Genomic DNA, 20,296 nt, shown 5'->3' on the forward strand with positions numbered 1-20,296 from the left:
TTTAATTAAGCTCCACTAGCATATAGCCCATGGTCACTTAACCAAAAAATGCTTCCCGCCTGTCTCACAGCTGTGCTGTGAATCACCTAGAATACTGCAAGTAAAATGCCTTTGGAAAGTACACCATGGTACAGAACGATAACGTCCACCAAGAGTTTAACTATTACAGAACCCAAATGCACGTTAAAATACTCTCTTGCAGGAAAATGCATGCTCTCTTCTGCCACAGGACTCATCACCGATGAGGCAGTGGGAAGATTACCCTCTGCCCCGGCCAAGCCTGCCAGGGGAAAGCTGCAAGCCTGCGTCTGCACCACCTAGACTCCACTTCCAGCCTCTTCCTTCTCTCTTGTGTGTTCAGTGCATTCCTGCTTTGTCCACCTCAATCCACCTCGCCTCTGGTTCAATTCAGACCCAGCTTCACTGCCTCCATTTAGCCCTCGCTCCTGCCTGAACAGCTGGCAACATGCTTCAGCTTTTCTGTGTACGCTCTTTGGAAGATGGACCTTACAAATGCGTCTGGAAATGGGGGTCTGGCACTCTGGGGATACTTCCTCAGATTCTCACACTCAGAGTCCTGACCCACCCAGTAAAATGACAGACATCACATTCCAGTTTGCAGGGAGAGCGTAGGGAGAAATGGTGGGGTCAGGGAAAAGTGTGTCTGGCACCTCCCTTGCTTCTCCCTGCCCCTCCCGCTGTGTGTCCCCTCACGGGAAGCCCTGTCCACTCCCACCCTCCTTCTGCCCCAGCCCGGTGTCCAGTTCTGCTCCATCTGCAAGAATGGAAGCAGATGGGTTCCTGGTCCTCAAGCCTGTTTGTCTTACTGCTCCCACCAAGGACTCAATACAATCCTCTTCAGCACATGGAAGAAATGACTTGTGAAACAGCAAATAGTATCTTTTAGAGCCGAAATTCTTTCTGAATCATTCACATTTCATTTGAATTTCTCTCTTTCTTCCTTTTCTCTCTCTCTCTCTTTTTTACATAGGAGAAAGACCCAAATCTTTTTTACTTACACTAGCGTGACAAAGTCTTCAGTGGTTTTTGTTCAGCCTCCCCAAGTCAGTCATTTTTAAGTTACATGAAAGGAAAAGGAATGCCGTTTGTAAGGAGATTTCAGCTAGCCTCATCTGATGTATTGAGAACTAAGGTAAGAAGCACAACAGAGGTAAAAACTAGCTGTAATTGAGGAAAAGATGGCATTTATCACCATAGAACTAAGCAGAGCCACAAAGTAGGGAACAGAAGGTGTGATTTAAATGCCTGATCTACAGCTAGCTAACTGTGTGACCCTAGGTACATTACTTGAGTTCCTTGGGCACACTTTCCTCATTTATATAAAGAAAAAAAAGGATCAGAGATTCTAGTCTTTTCTAGGTCTGTCATCTTATAATCCTATGACTAAAATCAGTCTAAAATCATAAATTCTATTCCAGAAATTTACTTAAAAGCCTAAAAAATTTGAAATATACAGAAATTCAAATACTTAACACCAAGGAATTAAAAAAAAAATGTGTCCCAAAGAGACTTATCCTTCACTGCTATTACGCATGAGTCTATTAGAAATATCTGGCTATCTACTGAAGCCTGACATTTCTCTAACAACGAGTGGTATGTGTGCCTTCTAATAAGTTTACTTCGGATCTCATTCCTCTTCAGGATTTTGAGATGCGTTTCTATCTGTCTGTCTGTCTACCTATTTATAATCTATCAACATATCTCCATATGTGTGTGCACACCCCTACGCCCAACACACACACACACTAAAACATACGAACAGAGCAGGAAAGTAAAGAAGCGCCAGAGTTAGTTCTGACCAAAGAGGAGGACACAGGACTTACAGGAGCTGCTGAGTTTTTGACGGTGACACTGGGGGTGGTGGCTCGCAAGGCTCCACTCACTCCATGGTAGTATTTGAAGCAGATCTTAGTTTCAGCTGAAAGACAAAAATAAAATGGTACTGAGAAGTAGGGTATAATCCAGGAAGAGAAGCCATGGCCAGAGAGGACTCCCCCAGGAACTTCCACCCAATTCCTCCCATGAGCCAGGCAGCCACACCTGGTAACCCTGCTTCACTTGTGGCTTCATGAACAGGTCCAACTTCTTTCTGAAAATCCATCATCCAAAATTGTTTTGGTTTTAGCATTTTGTACCCAAGTTAAATCCATCATGTAGACTTCTCAGCATCCATCCTATCCCATCAGAAGTTATTGCTTTTAAACTCTCAGTTCTAAGATTTCAGGTGGTACCAATCTGTTTCTTCTGTAATTTTCTGTTATTGAATTCACTGTGATTAGCATCTTGGTGATCTGAAGGAAGACTCTGAGAAGTTATGGAAATACACGGATGAGAGCCATATTTTCTGATGACGATGACTAGACAATAATGCTGAAACTCCGTAACTTTTTGGCATTTTGTACAGAAAAGAATCTGTGGCCAACCTGAGTTTGGTTCATTGGAAGGTGACCTCCTTTTCCCAATTTACTGTTTATAGCATGTTCTTCTTTAAATTTGAAAAATTTACCAGGCTTTGTCTTAGTCCCTTACATTAATTTTGTTTGGAACAACATGAGGAATCTCCAGTTAGAGGTCCTGGTTCTCAAATGTGGGAATTTGTCTCCAATTATAATGTTTTTATAACTAATGTCTACAATTTTCTTAGCAAGCATTTTAATGTTCATTACGGAAAATATGGACAATGCAGAAAAGTATAAAAAATCTTCTACGGGTTTTTTTTTTGCATACTTGAGTGTATGAACTTTAATAATGAATTTTAATCTTTTTTTGAAATCAACATTATTAAATAAGCATTTTCAACTACTAATTCCAAACTTTGTAAATAACATTGCTTGTTCTATGGAATCATTGAATCAATCTGTAACTTGGAAATACTTCCCTGATCTTGGAAATTTGGGATTTTTCCCTTAAAATTAATGTCTTTTTGAAAATTATTTTTAAGTTCAAGTTTGCTCTCTAGGATAATGGAGCAAAAATTGCTACTTCTCTATCAAAACTCATTCTCCCTTTCCTCCTTAATGACTGAATCTCAATTTTATTTTGGGTGGTAATGCCCAGATAAAGAACTACGTTTTGTAGCCTTGCTCGTAGATCACAGTTATGTTGTTTGCTGTTGTTATTTTGGATTTTCTATTATATGTAGTTGAACCTAAACCTAGCTAACGTGGAAAGGTTTCTTTCTATATATCATATAAATGATACGAGAATTGCAATATTCTTCCTTAGAAGATAGGACTATTTTAAGGATTCTCCCTTCCTGTGGCCAAACTGCTTTCCAAAAAGCGCTGTGTACTTCCACCAGAAAATGTAACTCTGATCATCTCTAAGATAGCATCTCATTTTTATATCATTTATTTACTAGTGAGATTAAACATGGTTTATCAGATTTTAATTAGACATTTGTATTTAGGTTTTTTTTTTTAATCGATTGAATTGTAGTTGTTAAGACTTCCCACTGCCTGGATGATGTCTGGGTGTTTACCTTTTAGTGGACATATTCTTACTTTACATATATCAGTACTTTTTGTTTCCTCCCTTCATTCTTTCCCTGCAGTGATTTTGCATATCTGTGATTGCCTTTTAAGCTCTTGGTGGACAATCTTATAACTTAGTTCCATATTCTCCAAGGCACCCCACACTAGGTCTACAGACCTAGATCTACTACTGTCTCATCCTGAGAGGCAGGTATCTTGTAGGTTAGGGATCATGCGGGGACCATGAGCAGCGAGCTATATGGCCAGGTAACCACACCGAGTCAGTGCAGTTCAGAATATGAGTTACTCTGCCTGTAGGTGCCAGTGAGATCGGCATGGAGGGGCCGAATGACCTCACCTCAAGTTTAGTTGCACAGAAGGAAATTATATATAACAGGTATCCTGGAAAGGCAGTACTAGCTTTCCTGTCAAAGAAAATTATTCCAGTGCCTTGGAGTAAAAAGGTCAGGGAAATTATAGACAGTCTTGTATTGAATCCTTTTGCTAGGTGAGCAGGTCAGTTCATGTTTAGAGCCAAGAATGCATGGAAACCTTCAAAGTATTGTAATCTTTTTCTGCAAAATCACTGGCAAAGGTTGTATTTTTTTCCTAAGCTTTTTAAGAGTCTGTTCCAGTATTTAGCAACTTGATTATTAATGGATCTTCCTTTTATTTAATCTAAATAATTGTAATTATATTATAAACTGTAATTTAAAATGATTCCCTATTTAGTCTTGAAAGAGATATTAAATTATTTAAAATTTCTTATTTAGGGATGGGCTCTGAAGGGAAGTCACCCACAAATGTTAAAACACATGCAAAAATATAATATACAAGTGATTTGTGGTATGGATTAAGATTACTTCACCTCGTAAAACTCCACGCTACTTTGGTGACAGTTACATTCAACTGGTCTGTTTGATTAGCCCCACACTGAGTTTTTGCAGAAGAAGGAGACTAAATATTATTTATCTTTATATTTCCGGTGTCATGTAGCGTAGGGATTCTCTATAAATGCCTGTTAAAAAATGACTGATGAACTACTGGTTTCATTTGATTGACTCCACTGCCTTACTGTTAACCCAGGAGCAGGTACAGTGTCCTGGTGGGTCCTAATTCTTCACAGAGAATTTTCTATGGCCTAATATTACATGACTTTTGGAATAGATTCAAGTATAGATAAAGACATTGCTACATTTTCGCTATTACTGCTGCCTCTGAGAAAAGTATCAAGGTTCAAAGGCCAAGAAATATTAGAAGGTTGTTGGTTATTATTTCAGATACTTCATCTAAGGAGACCTATGGTAGGTAGTTCTATCTTCCTCTGCTTTTCTAGTTAAAATGATAATAATTCAAAAATCCCCTCAAAGTCTGAACACAAGGCATCTCTGTTATAATAGTTTTTATTGTTTATTTGAGTCATTATGTATGTAGTAACAGAAGTTTAGGAAGGCACAGTGATCTAAGGAAAGAGTAGGAATGTGGGAACAAATCGATGTAAGTCCAGTTCTTGACTTGCCCGTCATTAACAGAGTAAGTTATATAGACTCTCTGGGTCTTAGATTTAATGTAGAATGGTGATACCATTGCCAGCTTCGTATGTATTGTTTCATGTATGACTGTTGTACACAGCAAATGGAATAATGGGTGAAGCCTAGTATGCATGAAGTAGTCAACACATAAGAGCTGCCCTTCTTCATCGTATATTCATTTACCGTCAACAGAACTGTCTTGTATAGTTGTTCAGGCATGTCCTACATAAAGTTGTCCAACCGAGGGGTGAGTAGGGGGTGGAAATCCAGCCCCTACTCCACTCACCAATGGGTGTAGTCCTTGCCCTTCCAGAGGAAGAGGTTGACATCTTAAAATCTCGTGGATTAATGGTGGACCTGCAATAGATCTCCTTATCACATTTTGGTTGCTTTTGCCTGGCACATGATTTGTTTTCAGATTTGGGCACGAGTGACCAGCTCATTCACAAAGTGGAATGATACTGAAGTTTCTACCTCTACAAATTTGTGTGTTTACAACTGTAATTTTTATGGGGTGGGCATGTATTCAAAAAGTATAGACTGTTTCACTTTACTTATAGTATCACTTAAAGAAACAAGAAAACTATCGTTTTTCTTCCTCTCCATTTTTTAGGGATTAGCAGGCCTGTTGTAGCACTTGAGACATCAGTATGTAATGATGGTAGTAGCCCTGGTGTAAGTGTAATATTTGATTTAGTTTAAAAATTATAACAAATTGGTCTTAACAGTTAATTAGCTCTTAGTATGCACCAGACCATTCATACTATTTTCTAATTTGGCCCTCACAAAATCCCTGTGAAGTACAGGTAATTATTATTAACCTTTTAAAAAAGTGCTTAGCACAATACTTGGCATATAACAAGGCCTCAATAAATGTCATCTATCATTCTTATTTTACATCTAAGGAAAATGAGGCCAAAATGTAAGGCCACTCATACAAGGTCACACATGTAGTTCATGGCAGCTAGGATTTCAGCAAACATATTAACTTTTCATTTGGTAATTTGTCTCTAAAAAATTTTTTTTAATAATGCTAGATTGTTGACCAGCTAGCAAAAGTGAACTTCCACTTTGAGTGATGATGTACTAGGTAATTCAGAGAACATCTAGACAAGCTGGAAAAATATGGAAATAAATCTGCCTGAAGTAGGATTGCTGGATAAAATACAGGACACCCACTTAAATTTGAGTTTCAGATAAACAGGGAATAAGTTTTCAGTATAAGTCTGTCCCAATTATTACAATGGACAAAAAACTAAAAAAAGTATTCACTGTTTATCTCAAATTCAAATTTTATTAGGAATCCAGTAATTGTTTCCTCCTAAAACTGGAAATCCTAGCCTGAGGACATCAGAGACCTAGCAAGACAATGGAAAATACTGAAGACAAGATCCAGAAGAAGAAAACTTCTGCTGTTTCCCTTGGTGGGGGGGCTGTGTTGATTCCAGAAAAATGCACTGAGAGGCTGGGAAGGTGAAAAGAACTTTCGACAGACTTGCAGGGCTAAGGGGATAAAAACTTAAAGAGTTCAGAGCCTGCCAAAGAGGAGGACTCTGCTAAGTCCTTCACAATTCAAGTTGGAGCCCTGAACAGCAGAACAGATACCAGAGAAATACACCAGCCCTGGCCCTTCAAATCATTTTAAGTCTTGAAATTCAATTGAGGTTATTCTGGATTGCTAGGTATAGCCCAGAAGGAAATGCAGATCCTCTCAGCAGGAAAAGAACCCATTCTAAGCCTCAAATTATCTCCATAAGTTTTCATTTACAACTAAAATTGATCAGGCACAGGCAGAGTATTTTTCTACTGGTAAAAATACCAATAGAAAGACCAGGCACTATAAATAGACTTATAGGGTTTTCAGATATCGGAATTATCAGACACAAGCTTTAATGATCATATATTTAAAGCATTCAAAGAAATAAAATATAAGATTGAAAATATCAGCAAATAATGAAGACTCTATAAAAGAACAAAACAGAAAATTCTGGATCTGTAAAACTACAATTTTGAAATAGTGTACTCCATGGGTGGGTTTAAAGCTGATTTAACAAAATACAGGAGAACACTTAGGAAACTGGAACATAGGTCAGAAAAAGAAATCCAGAATAAGGCATGCAGAGAAAAAGCATATAAAATATTGAAGAGAAATAGTAAACATATGTGATACTAGGGGTGGTCTAAAATACCTGTAAATTGTAATCCAAAAAGAGAAGAGAGAGACAGTGGTGCTAAAGTTAAAAATTCTCCAAAAGTTATGAAAGACATCAAGCTATAGATACAAAAAGCCCTATGAATCCAGAAAGAACACAGCAACCAGACATCACTGTAAAAGTTCAAAAAAGAAGAAAAATGATCACTTCATCAGCCAATGAAGAAAAGAGCTAGGTTACCTTCACAGGAGCAACAGTTAGACTGACAGATGACTTCTCAACATAAACAGAAACAATGGAAGGGAAAGGAATGACAGCTTCAAAGTGCCGAAAGAAAATAACTGTCAACAGAGAATTCTGCAACTGGTAAAAGTATTCGTTAAGAATAAGGTGCTTACTCCTGTTGCTATCCGGACATTGCACAGGTTGAAGCACCACAAACATCTGAACTTCATAGCAAGTTTTTAACTATCCATATGTTACAATGTCTGCAGTGCAGAAATGCCCAAATCTCATGAACAGAAGTGTGATCAGAGTTGATAAACTAGACAGACATATGGATCACTGCATTAGCGAAATGTCTTCCATTGTGAATCACTTATTTGTGTAAAAGGAACCAAATTATCTATGTAAGTAACATTCTTTAGCAAGAACAATGAACGTAAGTCTATGAATATTTCATTTGCAAAATAGACGTGAGACAAATGTAAACCACATCCCCAAATCCAGGAAACCCAATTTTAACTCAAGAAGCTATCATCACTGTGAAAGAAACAGTTTCAGTAGTAATCTAGAAGGAGTAATGGAAAGTACAATATCTTCAAATGATCAAAAAGATCAAGAAGCAATGCAATAATGAGACATAAATTAACTTTTGAGTCTGAAGAACATTTAGCTTCAGTAAGAGGAAACAGCAAGAGCAGTTCTTTCAAAGAAATAATCAACATTAATAAAACCTGAGGTCCTCCCAGTCTATCCTACATGGCAGTATGCTCACTTGTACTTGGTTTTTTATTTAAAAATATGAATTAAATGGGTTTTAAGAAATAAGCAGCTTAGAGAAAGGCTGTGACTTTTGATCAAAACAAAAGGAAGGGTGAAGGGCTTCTTAACAAATGGAATGCACTTGTCAGTGCATTGACAAGGCATCTAACATTGCAGATTCTACTACATATGTAAAGATATAACATTGGAAAGGTATTTTAATTTAAGGTTGATATTGCCTGCTAGATCTCATTAAGGTAGAGCTTTGAAGCTCCTCACACAGGGGGCCCTGGTTTTAGACCAAATCCAAAATGAAGCAGTCACTTTTTACACACGTTTGTTCCGTTACATTTAATCTCAGCAACTTGAATCCAATACCTCATTCAAAAGAAAAACATTATATAAGTGTATAAGCCATATTAAGTTTTACCAAAAAAAACTTTGCTCTCCTATAAACAGCCCTGAAAGACATGGTGTTTCTATTTGGTTCTCAGATGATATCTTTTGTAGTAAAATTCTCATTAAAGTAATATATGACTCTAACAGAAAAAAGTCACCTTATTATATTAGGGAATATCATATTGATTTGTCAAAATTTTGTAATTTGGTAAAGATATAATCTTACTTGGATCTGCACTTCCAGAAATGATATAGAAAGCTGTATTATGGACTAATTATATTCACTTGGTACAAAATTGGAAAATAAGTGAAGAAAATAAAGTCATAAATTTTGAATGAGCAGAGAAGATATTTGCATCTTTAGGTATTCCACATTTGCCTAACATAAAAATTGCCATGTGATAAAGTCATGCTTCTCTAATAGCTAACTTATGATTATTTGAATGAAAAATGGTTAATTGTAACTTTTTTCAATTGTGTTAACTGGTACGTCTTTTTAATACCAAGAACTGTATATCATTTGACTAATTTCTTATTTAGAACAGCAGCATAAATCCTGTTAATGCTTCAAATATGGTACCACAGCAAATGTGGGAGATTGATGAAAATGAATCACTATGTGAAATGATGCTAGAACTTTACTTTATGGGAAGTACTTATTTCGGGTGTTACAAGGCCAAATCCAAACTCAAAAACAATCCAATAAATGCTTTTTTTTCCCTATTTCAGTGCTGGTTATTATCACCCCCTAGACAGTGTTTCTGTTCTCTGGGATCACCGCATGTGGAGTGTTTGCTAAAAGGCAATTAGAGCCTTCCTCTTCCTGCTAGGATACAGTAATTGTAGCAGATTAATGCTTCTGCTGCCAACTAGATAAGCTTTTTTTAAAAACAAAATATTTAAAGCACTGCAGAATAATGGAAGCAACAAGGACCACAAATTCTAGACGATGGAGTACTGGTGAGACGAGCTGATTACCTGCAGTCCCTTTGTCCTGCTGGCAGGGAAACCAGCAGAGCTGCTGTGGCCCTCTGGGGCCAGAGTGAAGGACCAGAGACCTCAAGTACCCAGCTGGTTTCCCCTCAGACATTTGCTGAATCCTGCATCATGAAAACGTCTGAAAAGTGAGCCAAAATCTTCTGTCTCTTGGTGCTGAGGAGACCTGGCAGGGAGAGTCACGGAAGGGTCCCAGGTGAAAACCCTCGGCTCTCCATGAAAGACCTGGAGAGGGATCTCTAGGAAGAGGGCGAGCTAAAGGGAGACTGAGGCTTACCAAGACTGTTCTTCACTCCACTAAGCTCATCCTCTTATTGGGTCAAGGCCACCAGCACCCCAACAAGCTCACTGAGGGAAGAGCAAAATCTTCTGAGGGAAGATGCCATCGCCGAAGTATCTACAATATTCCACATCCAGTTTACGGCAACTGAAAATCACCAAGTATGATAAGAGACAGAAGCAAATGACCAAAAGCAAGAAAGAAAATGGAACTAGGATCCTGATATTGAAGTCATTAGACAAAGACCTCAATGAAACTATGATTTTATACATGCAGAAAATGAAGTGCAGACTTTGCCAGAAAATTAGAACCAACAGAAAAGAATCAAATGGGGATTTAATTATTGAAGAACCAAAGAGTTGAAATTAAGAGCTCCATACGTGGGGTTAGCTGCAGATCAGATACAGCAGAAAGAGGGTTAGTAAAGTGGAGCATAGGTTGATTGAAAATATCCAAGGCTTCCCTAGTGGCGCAGTGGTTGAGAGTCCGCCTGCCGATGCAGGGGACACGGGTTCCTGCCCCGGTCCGGGAAGATCCTACATGCCGCGGAGCGGCTGGGCCCGTGAGCCATGGCCACTGAGCCTGCGCGTCCGGAGCCTGTGCTCCGCAACGGGAGAGGCCACAACAGTGAGAGGCCCGCGTACCAAAAAAAAAAAAAAAAAAAAAGAAAATATCCAGGTTGAAGAAAGAGAGAGAAAAGAGGATGGAAAGGACAGAGGAGAGAATAAGGGACACAGTGGAATGAGTGGGGCAAAGGCAACTTTTGAGGAGACAATAACTTATTTTCAAGCCTAGATAATAACAGGAATCACTTGTAAGCATGTCGTAGTTAAACTCCTGAAATCCAAAGGCTAAGGGAAAAGTCTTAAAAGCATCAGAGTAAAAAACAAACAAAAAACAAAAAAACCAAACCTACATTATCTTCAAAGGAAAGACAAAAACACTAAACTTGATTTTTCAGAAGACAGAGAAATGACATTCCTAAGTGCTGAAGAAAAGAACAGCTAACCTAGAATTCTCTGTATCTCGTGAAATCATTGCTCAAAAGTGAAAGTGAAATAGTGATGTTTTCAGACAAACAAAAACAGAGAGGATTTATCACCAGTAAGCTTGCACTAAAAGAAATACTAAAAGGGAGCTCTTTCTGTTAGGAGGAAAATGATCCCAGAGAGAAGGAAGGAGGCAAACAGAACAGTTTGACATGTGAATTAGGCTCTGCTTCTTGATTTGGGTGCTGTGTACATGGATGTGTTCACTTTCTGAAAATCCCTAAACTCTGCATTTAAATTTATGCCCCTTTCTATGTGTGTTTTGTGCTTCACTTAGGATTTTACCAAAACAAAGCAAAACCAAACAAACTGTTAAGGGGAAAACTTACGGCCTTACATGCATACACAGAGAAGAAGAATAGCCCCAAACCAATGAGCTAAGAATCCATCTCAAGAAGTTAGAAAAAGGACAACAAATTAGACCCAAGGAAAGTAGAAGGAAGGAAATAATAAAAAATAAAAGTAAGAGCAGAAAGTAATTACACAGAAAACAAGTATATATAGAAGATCAAGAAAACCAAATGTTGGTTCGTTGAAAAGACTAATAAAATTTAAAATCCCTGCCCAGTGAAGCGTAGAGGATTAACGTGTATGTGAAATGAAACAGGAGTATTGCACAGCTGCTGGCCCTCTTAGCAGTCCTCCCTCCTGGATGGAGTGGGCTGAGCTGTCTCGGAGCTGCCCTGGGGCATTCAGGCTGAGGTGGGGGTTCCCAACAGATCCTCCAAGGCCAAATACAGACCGCAAAGTCAAGTGCCTTCTCTGTCATATATTTTTGTCCCAAATCCTGGCTTACTGGGGTGGGTCTCTGCATTTCAGTCCAAGTGGAGGGGAGGGTCATGGCTGGTCAGACGGTGGAGGACTGAGTTGCCTGGAACTGAGATAGGACACAAACCAGAAGGCTGTAGACTGACAGACTACCATATTGAAGAGCTCCAGAGGTAGAAAGTATGGGTCCTAGCATGAAGGCAGAGGGCCATACCGAGACCCTTCCCCATATCCTGTGCTGATTACGTATGTCTTGAGTCAGCTCTTGACTTGCTAGAGGGTGTTCCAGAAGTGTTTCTGGGAAGTACATACTCTTGTTAGGTATTAGCCAACCTCTTCCAGATTAGGGACCAAGAAGTGTGAGGATATACTGCGGGATCAGTCTGATGTATGAAGAGTAAGGTTTTTGAGAGTGTGGGGTGGAGGGGGGATGCAATCTCAGCATGACTTTTAAATGAACCCTTTATAGTCAGGGAGAGGATTTTGAATATCACCTTTTAAAACTGGATGGAGGTGAGAGCCACAAATGAATGGCAGGTGGCTATTTTAGAAGATGTAACAGATGAACAGGTTTCATGATATTGGAGCATGAGATACCACATAATTTCACAGTAAAGAAGGGTAGAGCTCAAACTCATGGCTGGTCTGGAGGCTGGGAGGGTTACAGTAACACTTTGGGCTAACCAGGTATATCCTTGGCCACACACAGATCTTAGGAATGGTAGTACGAGGCAGGGTATACTTTCTGATGTGTGGTCACCAGACATTCCTGTGACCTTATTAACAGGGCTGATGTGTTACCAACTCCAAGGGCGCCATTCACACAGAAGTCTACGGAAATGGCTCTCCTGGAGTTAGGTAGCAGGCAACCATGCTTTAATCTCGTGAATGGGCTGCATGACAAGGTGAAATCCTCAAGAGTAGGCTTCCTTGGCAAGAAGTACAGGAGTCCATCCTAGTGGGGAAAAAACTGCTCTTACCTGGATTCCCCCTTTCCTCTCAGGGTGTCTCTCTTTTCTCCCTGCCCAGTTTTCCCTTGGAATCTAGGAGACATCGTTAAAGTTTCTCACAATTTGATGCTCAGTTGGGACTAACTTGGTCAGCTGCAGATGGGGCTGAATGACCATAGTTTTCTATGGGGAGATTTTGCAGCCTGGGAACACTCAAACCTGTAGTTCTGGGCTCCGAGAGCACCCACCCACCCACCATTTTGGCTTCCTGGTACATAGAACTTGGTAACTCAAAGCACATATAAAAATGCTAGCCCATCTGGCATGCTGCATATTGGATTGGCTGCTGCCTTTCTCAGTTGCAGCTGATTCTATAAAAAATTAATAAACAGAAACCTACATTCAATAGAGTTAGGAAACCAGAAAGGGGAGCTGTCTCGCCCTGTGGTGATAGCAGAGCCCAACAGGAAGAAGAAAACCTCCTCTTCTTTCCTGGCAAGGACTCAGCCAATGAAAAGCCATGGACTCTTTGTTTCCTACAGCCCTTCCGACTTCCTTATCCTCTCTATAAAGTGTTCTCCTGCCCTTGCTGTAGGGGGACGTGCAAGTGGCTCACCGTGGTTGCAGACCCTGAACTGTGGTTGCAATCCTCTGCTGATCCTGAATAAATGATCTTTGCTGGAGAAATATCTAGCAGTCTATTTGTTTCAGGTCAACAATTCTGACCTGGGATACAGTAACTGGATGCTGGGTCCCTCGAAGGGATTCCTGACACCAAAAAAGCAGGCTGAAAAAGGAACACTGCACTCCATTGGTGTGGGTTTCATGAAAAAAAAAATATTTGCAGGTTTGGAGTTTACTGGAATTGTTGCCTCTTGGGAAAAAACCATGTCTGAGTGGAGGCACTGATCTTGAATATTTGGCTGATTTGTGGAGGTCAACCGGGAAGGGTCTGCAGACATGAGATGCTTTGACTGGGCAGGTTAGTGTCAGGGCTGTTAGAGAAGAAAGGGATGAAGGAGGCACAGATGCTATCCTGTAAAACCTGGGAACTATCAACGCAGGTTAACGGTGCTGCCTTTGTTCAGCCGGCAGGGGCTTCCTTTTTGTCTAGAATGTATAGGCCACTCAGCTGAACTGGAAATTTCAGCATCTTTTTCTGGGTAGGCTTAGCGATGTGTCTATACCAGATGACCAAGAACTGTCCTGGAGGAAAGTGTGTGGAGGTGGAAGAGGTGATAGAAGACCCTCTGCACACCAAATTCAGGCTCTTGCTTGTATGGTACTGACTCTACCACTTACTCGCTTCTACCCTTCCTCTGGGTACAAGAACAAGGCTTTATGAAATTATTCCCATCATGCACTCACTTTAGCTTGGTGCCCACTGACAGCTTGGAGCGTCCTATAAGCTTCGTATCATCCTCCCGTGTTTCGTACGAGGGCTCTCAGGACACCTTTCCTGATCCCTTTGCTGAGTTCCAAGTTCCTGCCTGTTGTCCAGCTTCAGCCGGTGTCAGCAGCACGCTCTTCCTGCTACTCTTCGCTTGGCCTCCGGGGACCTGCCGACAGAGGGCGCTGCAGGGGCTGCGCAGCCGGAAACCCCACCGGAGGTCCAGCCGAGAGCTGAGCTGGAGCCGAAAGATGGAGACGGAAGGAAGTCTTGCCCATCTCCATCCCGGAGAGCGGGCTGGGTCTTCTTTCAAGAGTCCAACCCTTGTAAGCATTTGCTTTGTACTGTTGTAAGGTCACTGTGGTCACTTCATCTGTGTCAAGTACCCAGGACTTCCATTTAACTGGTCTTGATGTTTCTTAACATTGAGTTTGCCTGTATTTTTCATTGGGAACTGCCGATGATTAGGCTAGTGAAAAGGATGAAGTCTAATCGTAGGTTATTTTAACTATTACTTCTTTTCCATGTTTCCATACTCTTTTTACTGTTTCCCTTCTATTATTATTTTTTGTTTAATTTTGACATAATCCACTCTTCCCCCTTTGAAAAATATTTCATATTCCTTCTATTCTTTGACTACTTATCTTTTCCTTTGTTAAAGGCTCAGCCAGGCCTTAAAGGTTTAGTTTTCACTAGAAATTTGTGTTCTCTGTTACAGAAAACTCACACTGTAAAATAAATCTCTTTTTTTTCAAGGGTAACTATTCATGGAGAGAGAAAGAGACTAACAGGTTTTAAATATAAGGAATAGGAGTCCCATGAAAAGGCTTTAAGTCTATGGGCTCAAATTTATAGATTTTGTATAAAAGTAGGAGTGTTCCCTATATGTCATTCTCTGGTAGAGGGTGCAGTATTTATAACTCTATTTTTTCCCAAGGAGATGGAAGCATAAGACACAATTCCCCACTTATTAGACGAGTTCTCTGGTTTGGATTTTCAGCTCATTGCCCTTGAGCAACCTGGGAGAAACTGGCATTCATTCTGGTGAAGGTTAAAAACAATCAGCTCCTTTTTCCTTTCTGCGTTTTGTTTGCCCTCTTCCCTCCAGTAACAGCTGGCAATAGCAATGTGGGCATAAATGCGGACCAGGTGCTGCAGACTCCGGTTTTGCTTGGAAAGAGGGAAACATGGCTTAGATTAGCAGCTGCTGCAATGGATGAGGCATTGCTTGCATCTTCTAGATTTTGTGGGTGTTGGTGGGTTTTACAGTATTCTTGGGTTCCGTATCAACTCTGGAATTTGGGGCAAGTGAGATACATGAGAATTTGTGAGGAGTTTTTACTTTTTCCATATTATTTGGATTCTGAACTCTTTCCTGGCTGTCCAAGGCTGGTGTGGACAGTATAGCTGTCATCATTTGAAAATGGCCTTGGAGTTGACTAGAGACCTATCTTGGCTAATGTCAGAGACTCCTGGGGGTGACCTCTGAACTGGCTCCAGGTACGTAGTGTCCGGGAAGATACACACGGTGTGCAGGCAGGACCACCCTGACCTCTGTGGTTCTCTGTCTTCACCAAGAACTCTGCAGCTGTGCGTGACCAAAGACTTGGCCGAAAGGCTCAGGGGGTCAATAGAGAAGAATGAAGTGGAAACACGGAAAATTCTCCCTTCCCACTGCTCTTCTAGCATCCACTTCCTGGGCCCGAATCAAGGGAGGAGGTGCTACAGTGTTTGGTGAGATTTCCAGTGTGGACTGGGCTGTGTTCACTAGAGAGCAGAGTCCTCTGCTTTAAAAGGTGGTACCTCTCTGCCACCTCCATACTCCAAGAAGCTGGGTGGTTTAGTTGACTCTGTTCTCTTTGTGGTACCCTCTTGCTGTGGGCCTGACCAGAGACATCGTGGCTTCTGCCCTCCATCTGTGTTTCTCTGTCTCTTTGTCCTGATGGCTCAGGGGCCATCGGTGGGAAAGATAAGACATGACGGTTGTAGCCCTTGAGCACAAGTCTCCTGCTTCCTGCACAGGTGTTTTGAGCACTAGCTTCATTCATTCATTCATTAACTGAATAAATACTTACTAAGCCCCTCTAAGGGGAGATGCTACCAGCAACAACAAAAATCTTTAAAAATGTTATTTTTGCTGAAATGATGGATGCTGTTTGATATTTTCCTCAAAGTGTCTAGAGGGAATAAGTAATACTTTTAAAAATGTGTACACAAATTGGATTTATACACATATAACAAATACATTGAAATGAAGGACATTCTGGATTTGTGTGGGAGGAAGTGACTGAAACCTTGGATAGCCTCTGTCTTCTAGTTTGACTTTCTCACAGCTCTTTATGGTGGGGACTATGGAGCTCCCCATTCAGAATCATCTGGAGGGAAGGAAGGCCACGTTAACCATCTTGACTTTCCTTCCTCTAGTTAAGGATTTGCTAGCCCAGTGACAAATGGGTTCCCACTTTGATGCCCAGATAATTTCCTTGCCAATCACTCCGGGAGGAAAGCCCCCAGCACTGACTCCAACTTCAGAATTCTATCTAATGTATTACCTGGTATCCAGCCCTCCATGGGATCAGAACTCTGTACCGAATCTCCACCTTAGTGGTGGGGACCCTTCTGGCCAACTTTAGTCTTATCAGGACATCATGGTGGCTAAAGAGCAGGCTCAGAGGTCAGACTGCCTGGGTTCAAGTCCTGACCCCACCATTTGTTTGTGACTTGTGAATCTTAGACCAGTTGCATTTATCTTCCTGGACCTCAGATTCCTTATCAAAAAAGGGGAAAAAAAAAACCCTGCCACCTAGGGTTTTCATGAAGATTAAATGGGGCAAGATGTATGAGGCACTCAGCATGGTACCTGGCACATTGGGAGAGCTCAGAGGTAGTTAGTTGCTGCTATTACTATTATTATTCCTCTATTCAGGACAGCAGCCTTACCCCAAATGATAGCCCAGGGGTGGGATCTTGTGAGACACGCACAGATTCCCCAGGGACAAGCACAGGCCACCCTCCTGGGATGGCTGCAGCCACCTCATTCCCATCTGCTGTGTCTAATTGCACATATGGCAATGAGCTTGCTATGCCCTTCAGATACCTGGCTGTAGGTCCAGACACGGCATCTTAGTTAGGTCAGTTTCTCTTGTCTGCCCCACATACTCTCCTGCCAATTTGGCCTCTGTCGGCCCTGGCCTGCCACAGGCCTTTATGAGAGAGCTATTGTCCCCATTTCATGGAGATTAAAATGGGCACAATACTCCCTCCTTATCTTGCTGAAGCCCTCTCTGGAGGCAGAGATATGGAGGGCCTCTGCAGCCCTGGTTATTTCTAACTCCATGTGTCTGCAATTTATAGTAAAAGAGATTCATTCTGTGTATTGAGTGGCTTTGAGGGGGATGGAGAGAAACCGTTCTGTAGAGTTCTAATTTGACTCCACCACCTCTGTATAAGTGAAAATCACTCCTGAGTTCTTCCTGTGTCGTCTTCTTTCCCTTCCGATTAGGAAAAGGGGCACCATAGAGTGGTCAGCATAACACATTTTTTTCCTTCCCTCTCTTTCTGTCCCCATCCTGCCCCACCCACACTTCTGACTGGAAGTCCATAGTGGGTCAAGGGCTTCCAGGAAAGTTTGGACTCCTTAACTGTTCTCTGCATCCTGTTCCTTCCAACTCCTCATAGACCTCAGTTCATTAAACGTCCCTTCTGTGTCCCGCATCTCCAGCATGCCCATAGACCCTTCCCTTGGGCTGATGAGCACAAGCAGATAAGCCTGGTTTAAATTCCAGCTCCACCACCTGCCACAAAGACTACCATGTCTCCGAGACTGTTTTCTCCTCAAATGCAATGGTGATGGCACCCAACTCATGGTGCTCTTATCAGCGTAAAATAAAAGGCTGTATTCAGACTATACTACAAAGCTACAGTAGTCAAAACATATGGTATTGGCACAAAAACAGACACATAGATCAATGGAACAGGATAGAAAGCCCAGAAATAAACCCACATCAGTTAATCGACAACAAAGGAGGCAAGAATATACAATGGAGAAAAGGCAGCTAATAAGTGGTGCTGGGAAAACTGGACAGCTACATGTGAAAGAATAAAATTAGAACATTCTCTAACACCATATATGAAAATAAACTCAAAATGGATTAAAGACCTAAATGTAAGACTGCATACTGTAAAACCTAGAGGAAAACATAGGCAGAACACTCTGACATAAATCACAGCAGTATTTTTTGGATCCATCTCCTAAAGTAGTGGAAACAAAAGCAAAAATAAACAAATGGGACCTAATTAAACTTAATTAGGTTTGCATAGCAAAGGAAACCATTGATAAAACAAAAAGACAACCAACTGAATGGGGGAAAATATTTGCAAATGATATGACTGAAAAGGGATTAATATACAACATATATAAACAGCTCATACAACTCAACATCAAAAAACCCCAAACAATCTGATTAAAAAACAGGCCGAAGAATGGAATAGACAGTTTTCCAAAGAAGAAATGCAGATGGCCAACAGGCACATGAAAATATGCTCACCATTGCTAATCATCAGGGAAATACAAATCAAAACCACAGTGAGATATCACTTCACACCTGTCAGAATGGCTATCATCAAAAAGTCTACAAATAACAAATGTTGGCAAGGATGTGGAGAAAAGGGAACCCTTGTACACTGTTGGTGGGAATGTAAAATGGTGCAGCCACTGTGGAAAACAGTATGGAAGTTTCTCAAAAAACTAAAAATAGAACTACCATAAGACCCAGAAATTCCACTCCTAGGTATATATCTGAAAAAGATAAAGATACTAATTCAAAAGGTACATGCACCCCAATGTTCTTAGCAGCATTACTTACAATAGCCAAGACATGGAAACAACCTAAGTGTCCATCAACAGATGAATGGATAAAGAAGCTGTGGTATACATATATATACATGCACAATAGACTATTACTCAGCCATAAAAAAGAATAAAATTTTGCCATTTGCAGCAACATGGATGGACTTGGAGGGCATTATGCTAAGTGAAATAAGTCAGACAGAGAAAGATAAATACCATATTATATCACTTATATGTGGAATCTAAAAAATACAACAAACTAGTGAATATAACAAAAAAAGCAGACTCACAGATATAAAGAAGAAACTAGTGGTTACCAGTGGCGGGGGCAATATAGGGGTGGGGTGTGGGAAGTACAAACTATAGGGTGTAAGATAGGTTCAAGGATGTATTGTATAACAGGGGGAATATAGCCAATGTTTTGTAATAACTGCAAATGGAAAGTAACCTTCAAAACTTGTATAAAAATTTAAAAAAAGTTTTAAAAGGATGTAAGGTCCTTGCCAAGAAGTGGACACAAGGATGTCCTAAATAAAGGAGAGCACTTACTTGTAGGCTCATTTCATTCAGTCCTTACACGTGTTCAAGCTCATCTCCATTCTGTTTCTCGTGCTGCCCCCTCAGAGTCACTCTCACAGCCACCCGTCCTGGAGGATGCTTCACACACTTTGCCTCTTCTCTATAGACACAGATTTACTGGGGGGCCCTCACCATTCCTGTGTGAGAGGTTTCCTGGGACTAGGGACTTTCATGGCCCAGATCAGGATCAATCTGAACTGGCCATTCTAACTCTTCAGCCTGCAGTCTTCCTCATCAGCTCCTTAAATTATTTTTTTTGGCAAACATCACCACAAGCCCCATGTTCCAACCCTCCGCCATGCATTCTAGACCACATGTCCCTTGAGTCCTCTGATGGCACTCACCAGGTCCTGTCGACGACGCTCCCTTTGATAGCTTCCCCGCCTTTGACTTCCATGGCCCTGTTCATCTGGATCCCCTGATGCTACAGTTACTACTGCTGCGTAACAATCAAACCCAAAACGTAACAGCTCTGTACTATCGTCTCTCAAAGTTCTGTGGGGTGACTGGGCTCAGCTGGGCAGCTTTCCCTTGCTGTCTTGCATGCTGTTGCCATGGGTAACAGCTGGCTGGCCCTCTGCTGTGCCCTGGGTGGGGATGGCTGGAGCAGCTGTCTCCATGCAAACTTTCACATGGCCACTGTGAAAGCACAGCTGTCTCAGGGCTCCAAGAGCGAGTGTTCTAAGAGATAGGAAGTGGGAGTTACCAGTCTCTGAAAGCCTGGCCTGGAAGCTGCACAGCCTCACTTCAGCATGGAAACCAGGGCAGGGTCACAGAGCCCTCCCAGGCCCAAGGGGAGGGGACATGGACCGGGCCTCTTGATGACAGGAATGCCAAGGAACTTGCGGCCATACTTAACCCTCCACACTCAAT

General features: G+C 41.3%; 1 protein-coding gene across 1 annotated transcript in view; it reads right to left on the bottom strand.

Annotated features, from left to right (window-relative positions):
- HECW1 (HECT, C2 and WW domain containing E3 ubiquitin protein ligase 1) overlaps positions 1-20,296 on the bottom strand; it is a 256,280-nt gene that overhangs the window by 218,320 nt on the left and 17,664 nt on the right. The window contains exon 3 of the mRNA XM_019940665.3: positions 1,845-1,939. Within this exon, the coding sequence (XP_019796224.2) occupies positions 1,845-1,939 (95 nt within the window). The remainder of the gene's footprint in view (positions 1-1,844; positions 1,940-20,296) is intronic.

Source organism: Tursiops truncatus, chromosome 9 (genome assembly GCF_011762595.2).
Source record: "Tursiops truncatus isolate mTurTru1 chromosome 9, mTurTru1.mat.Y, whole genome shotgun sequence".
Classification (NCBI taxonomy): Eukaryota; Metazoa; Chordata; class Mammalia; order Artiodactyla; family Delphinidae; genus Tursiops; species Tursiops truncatus.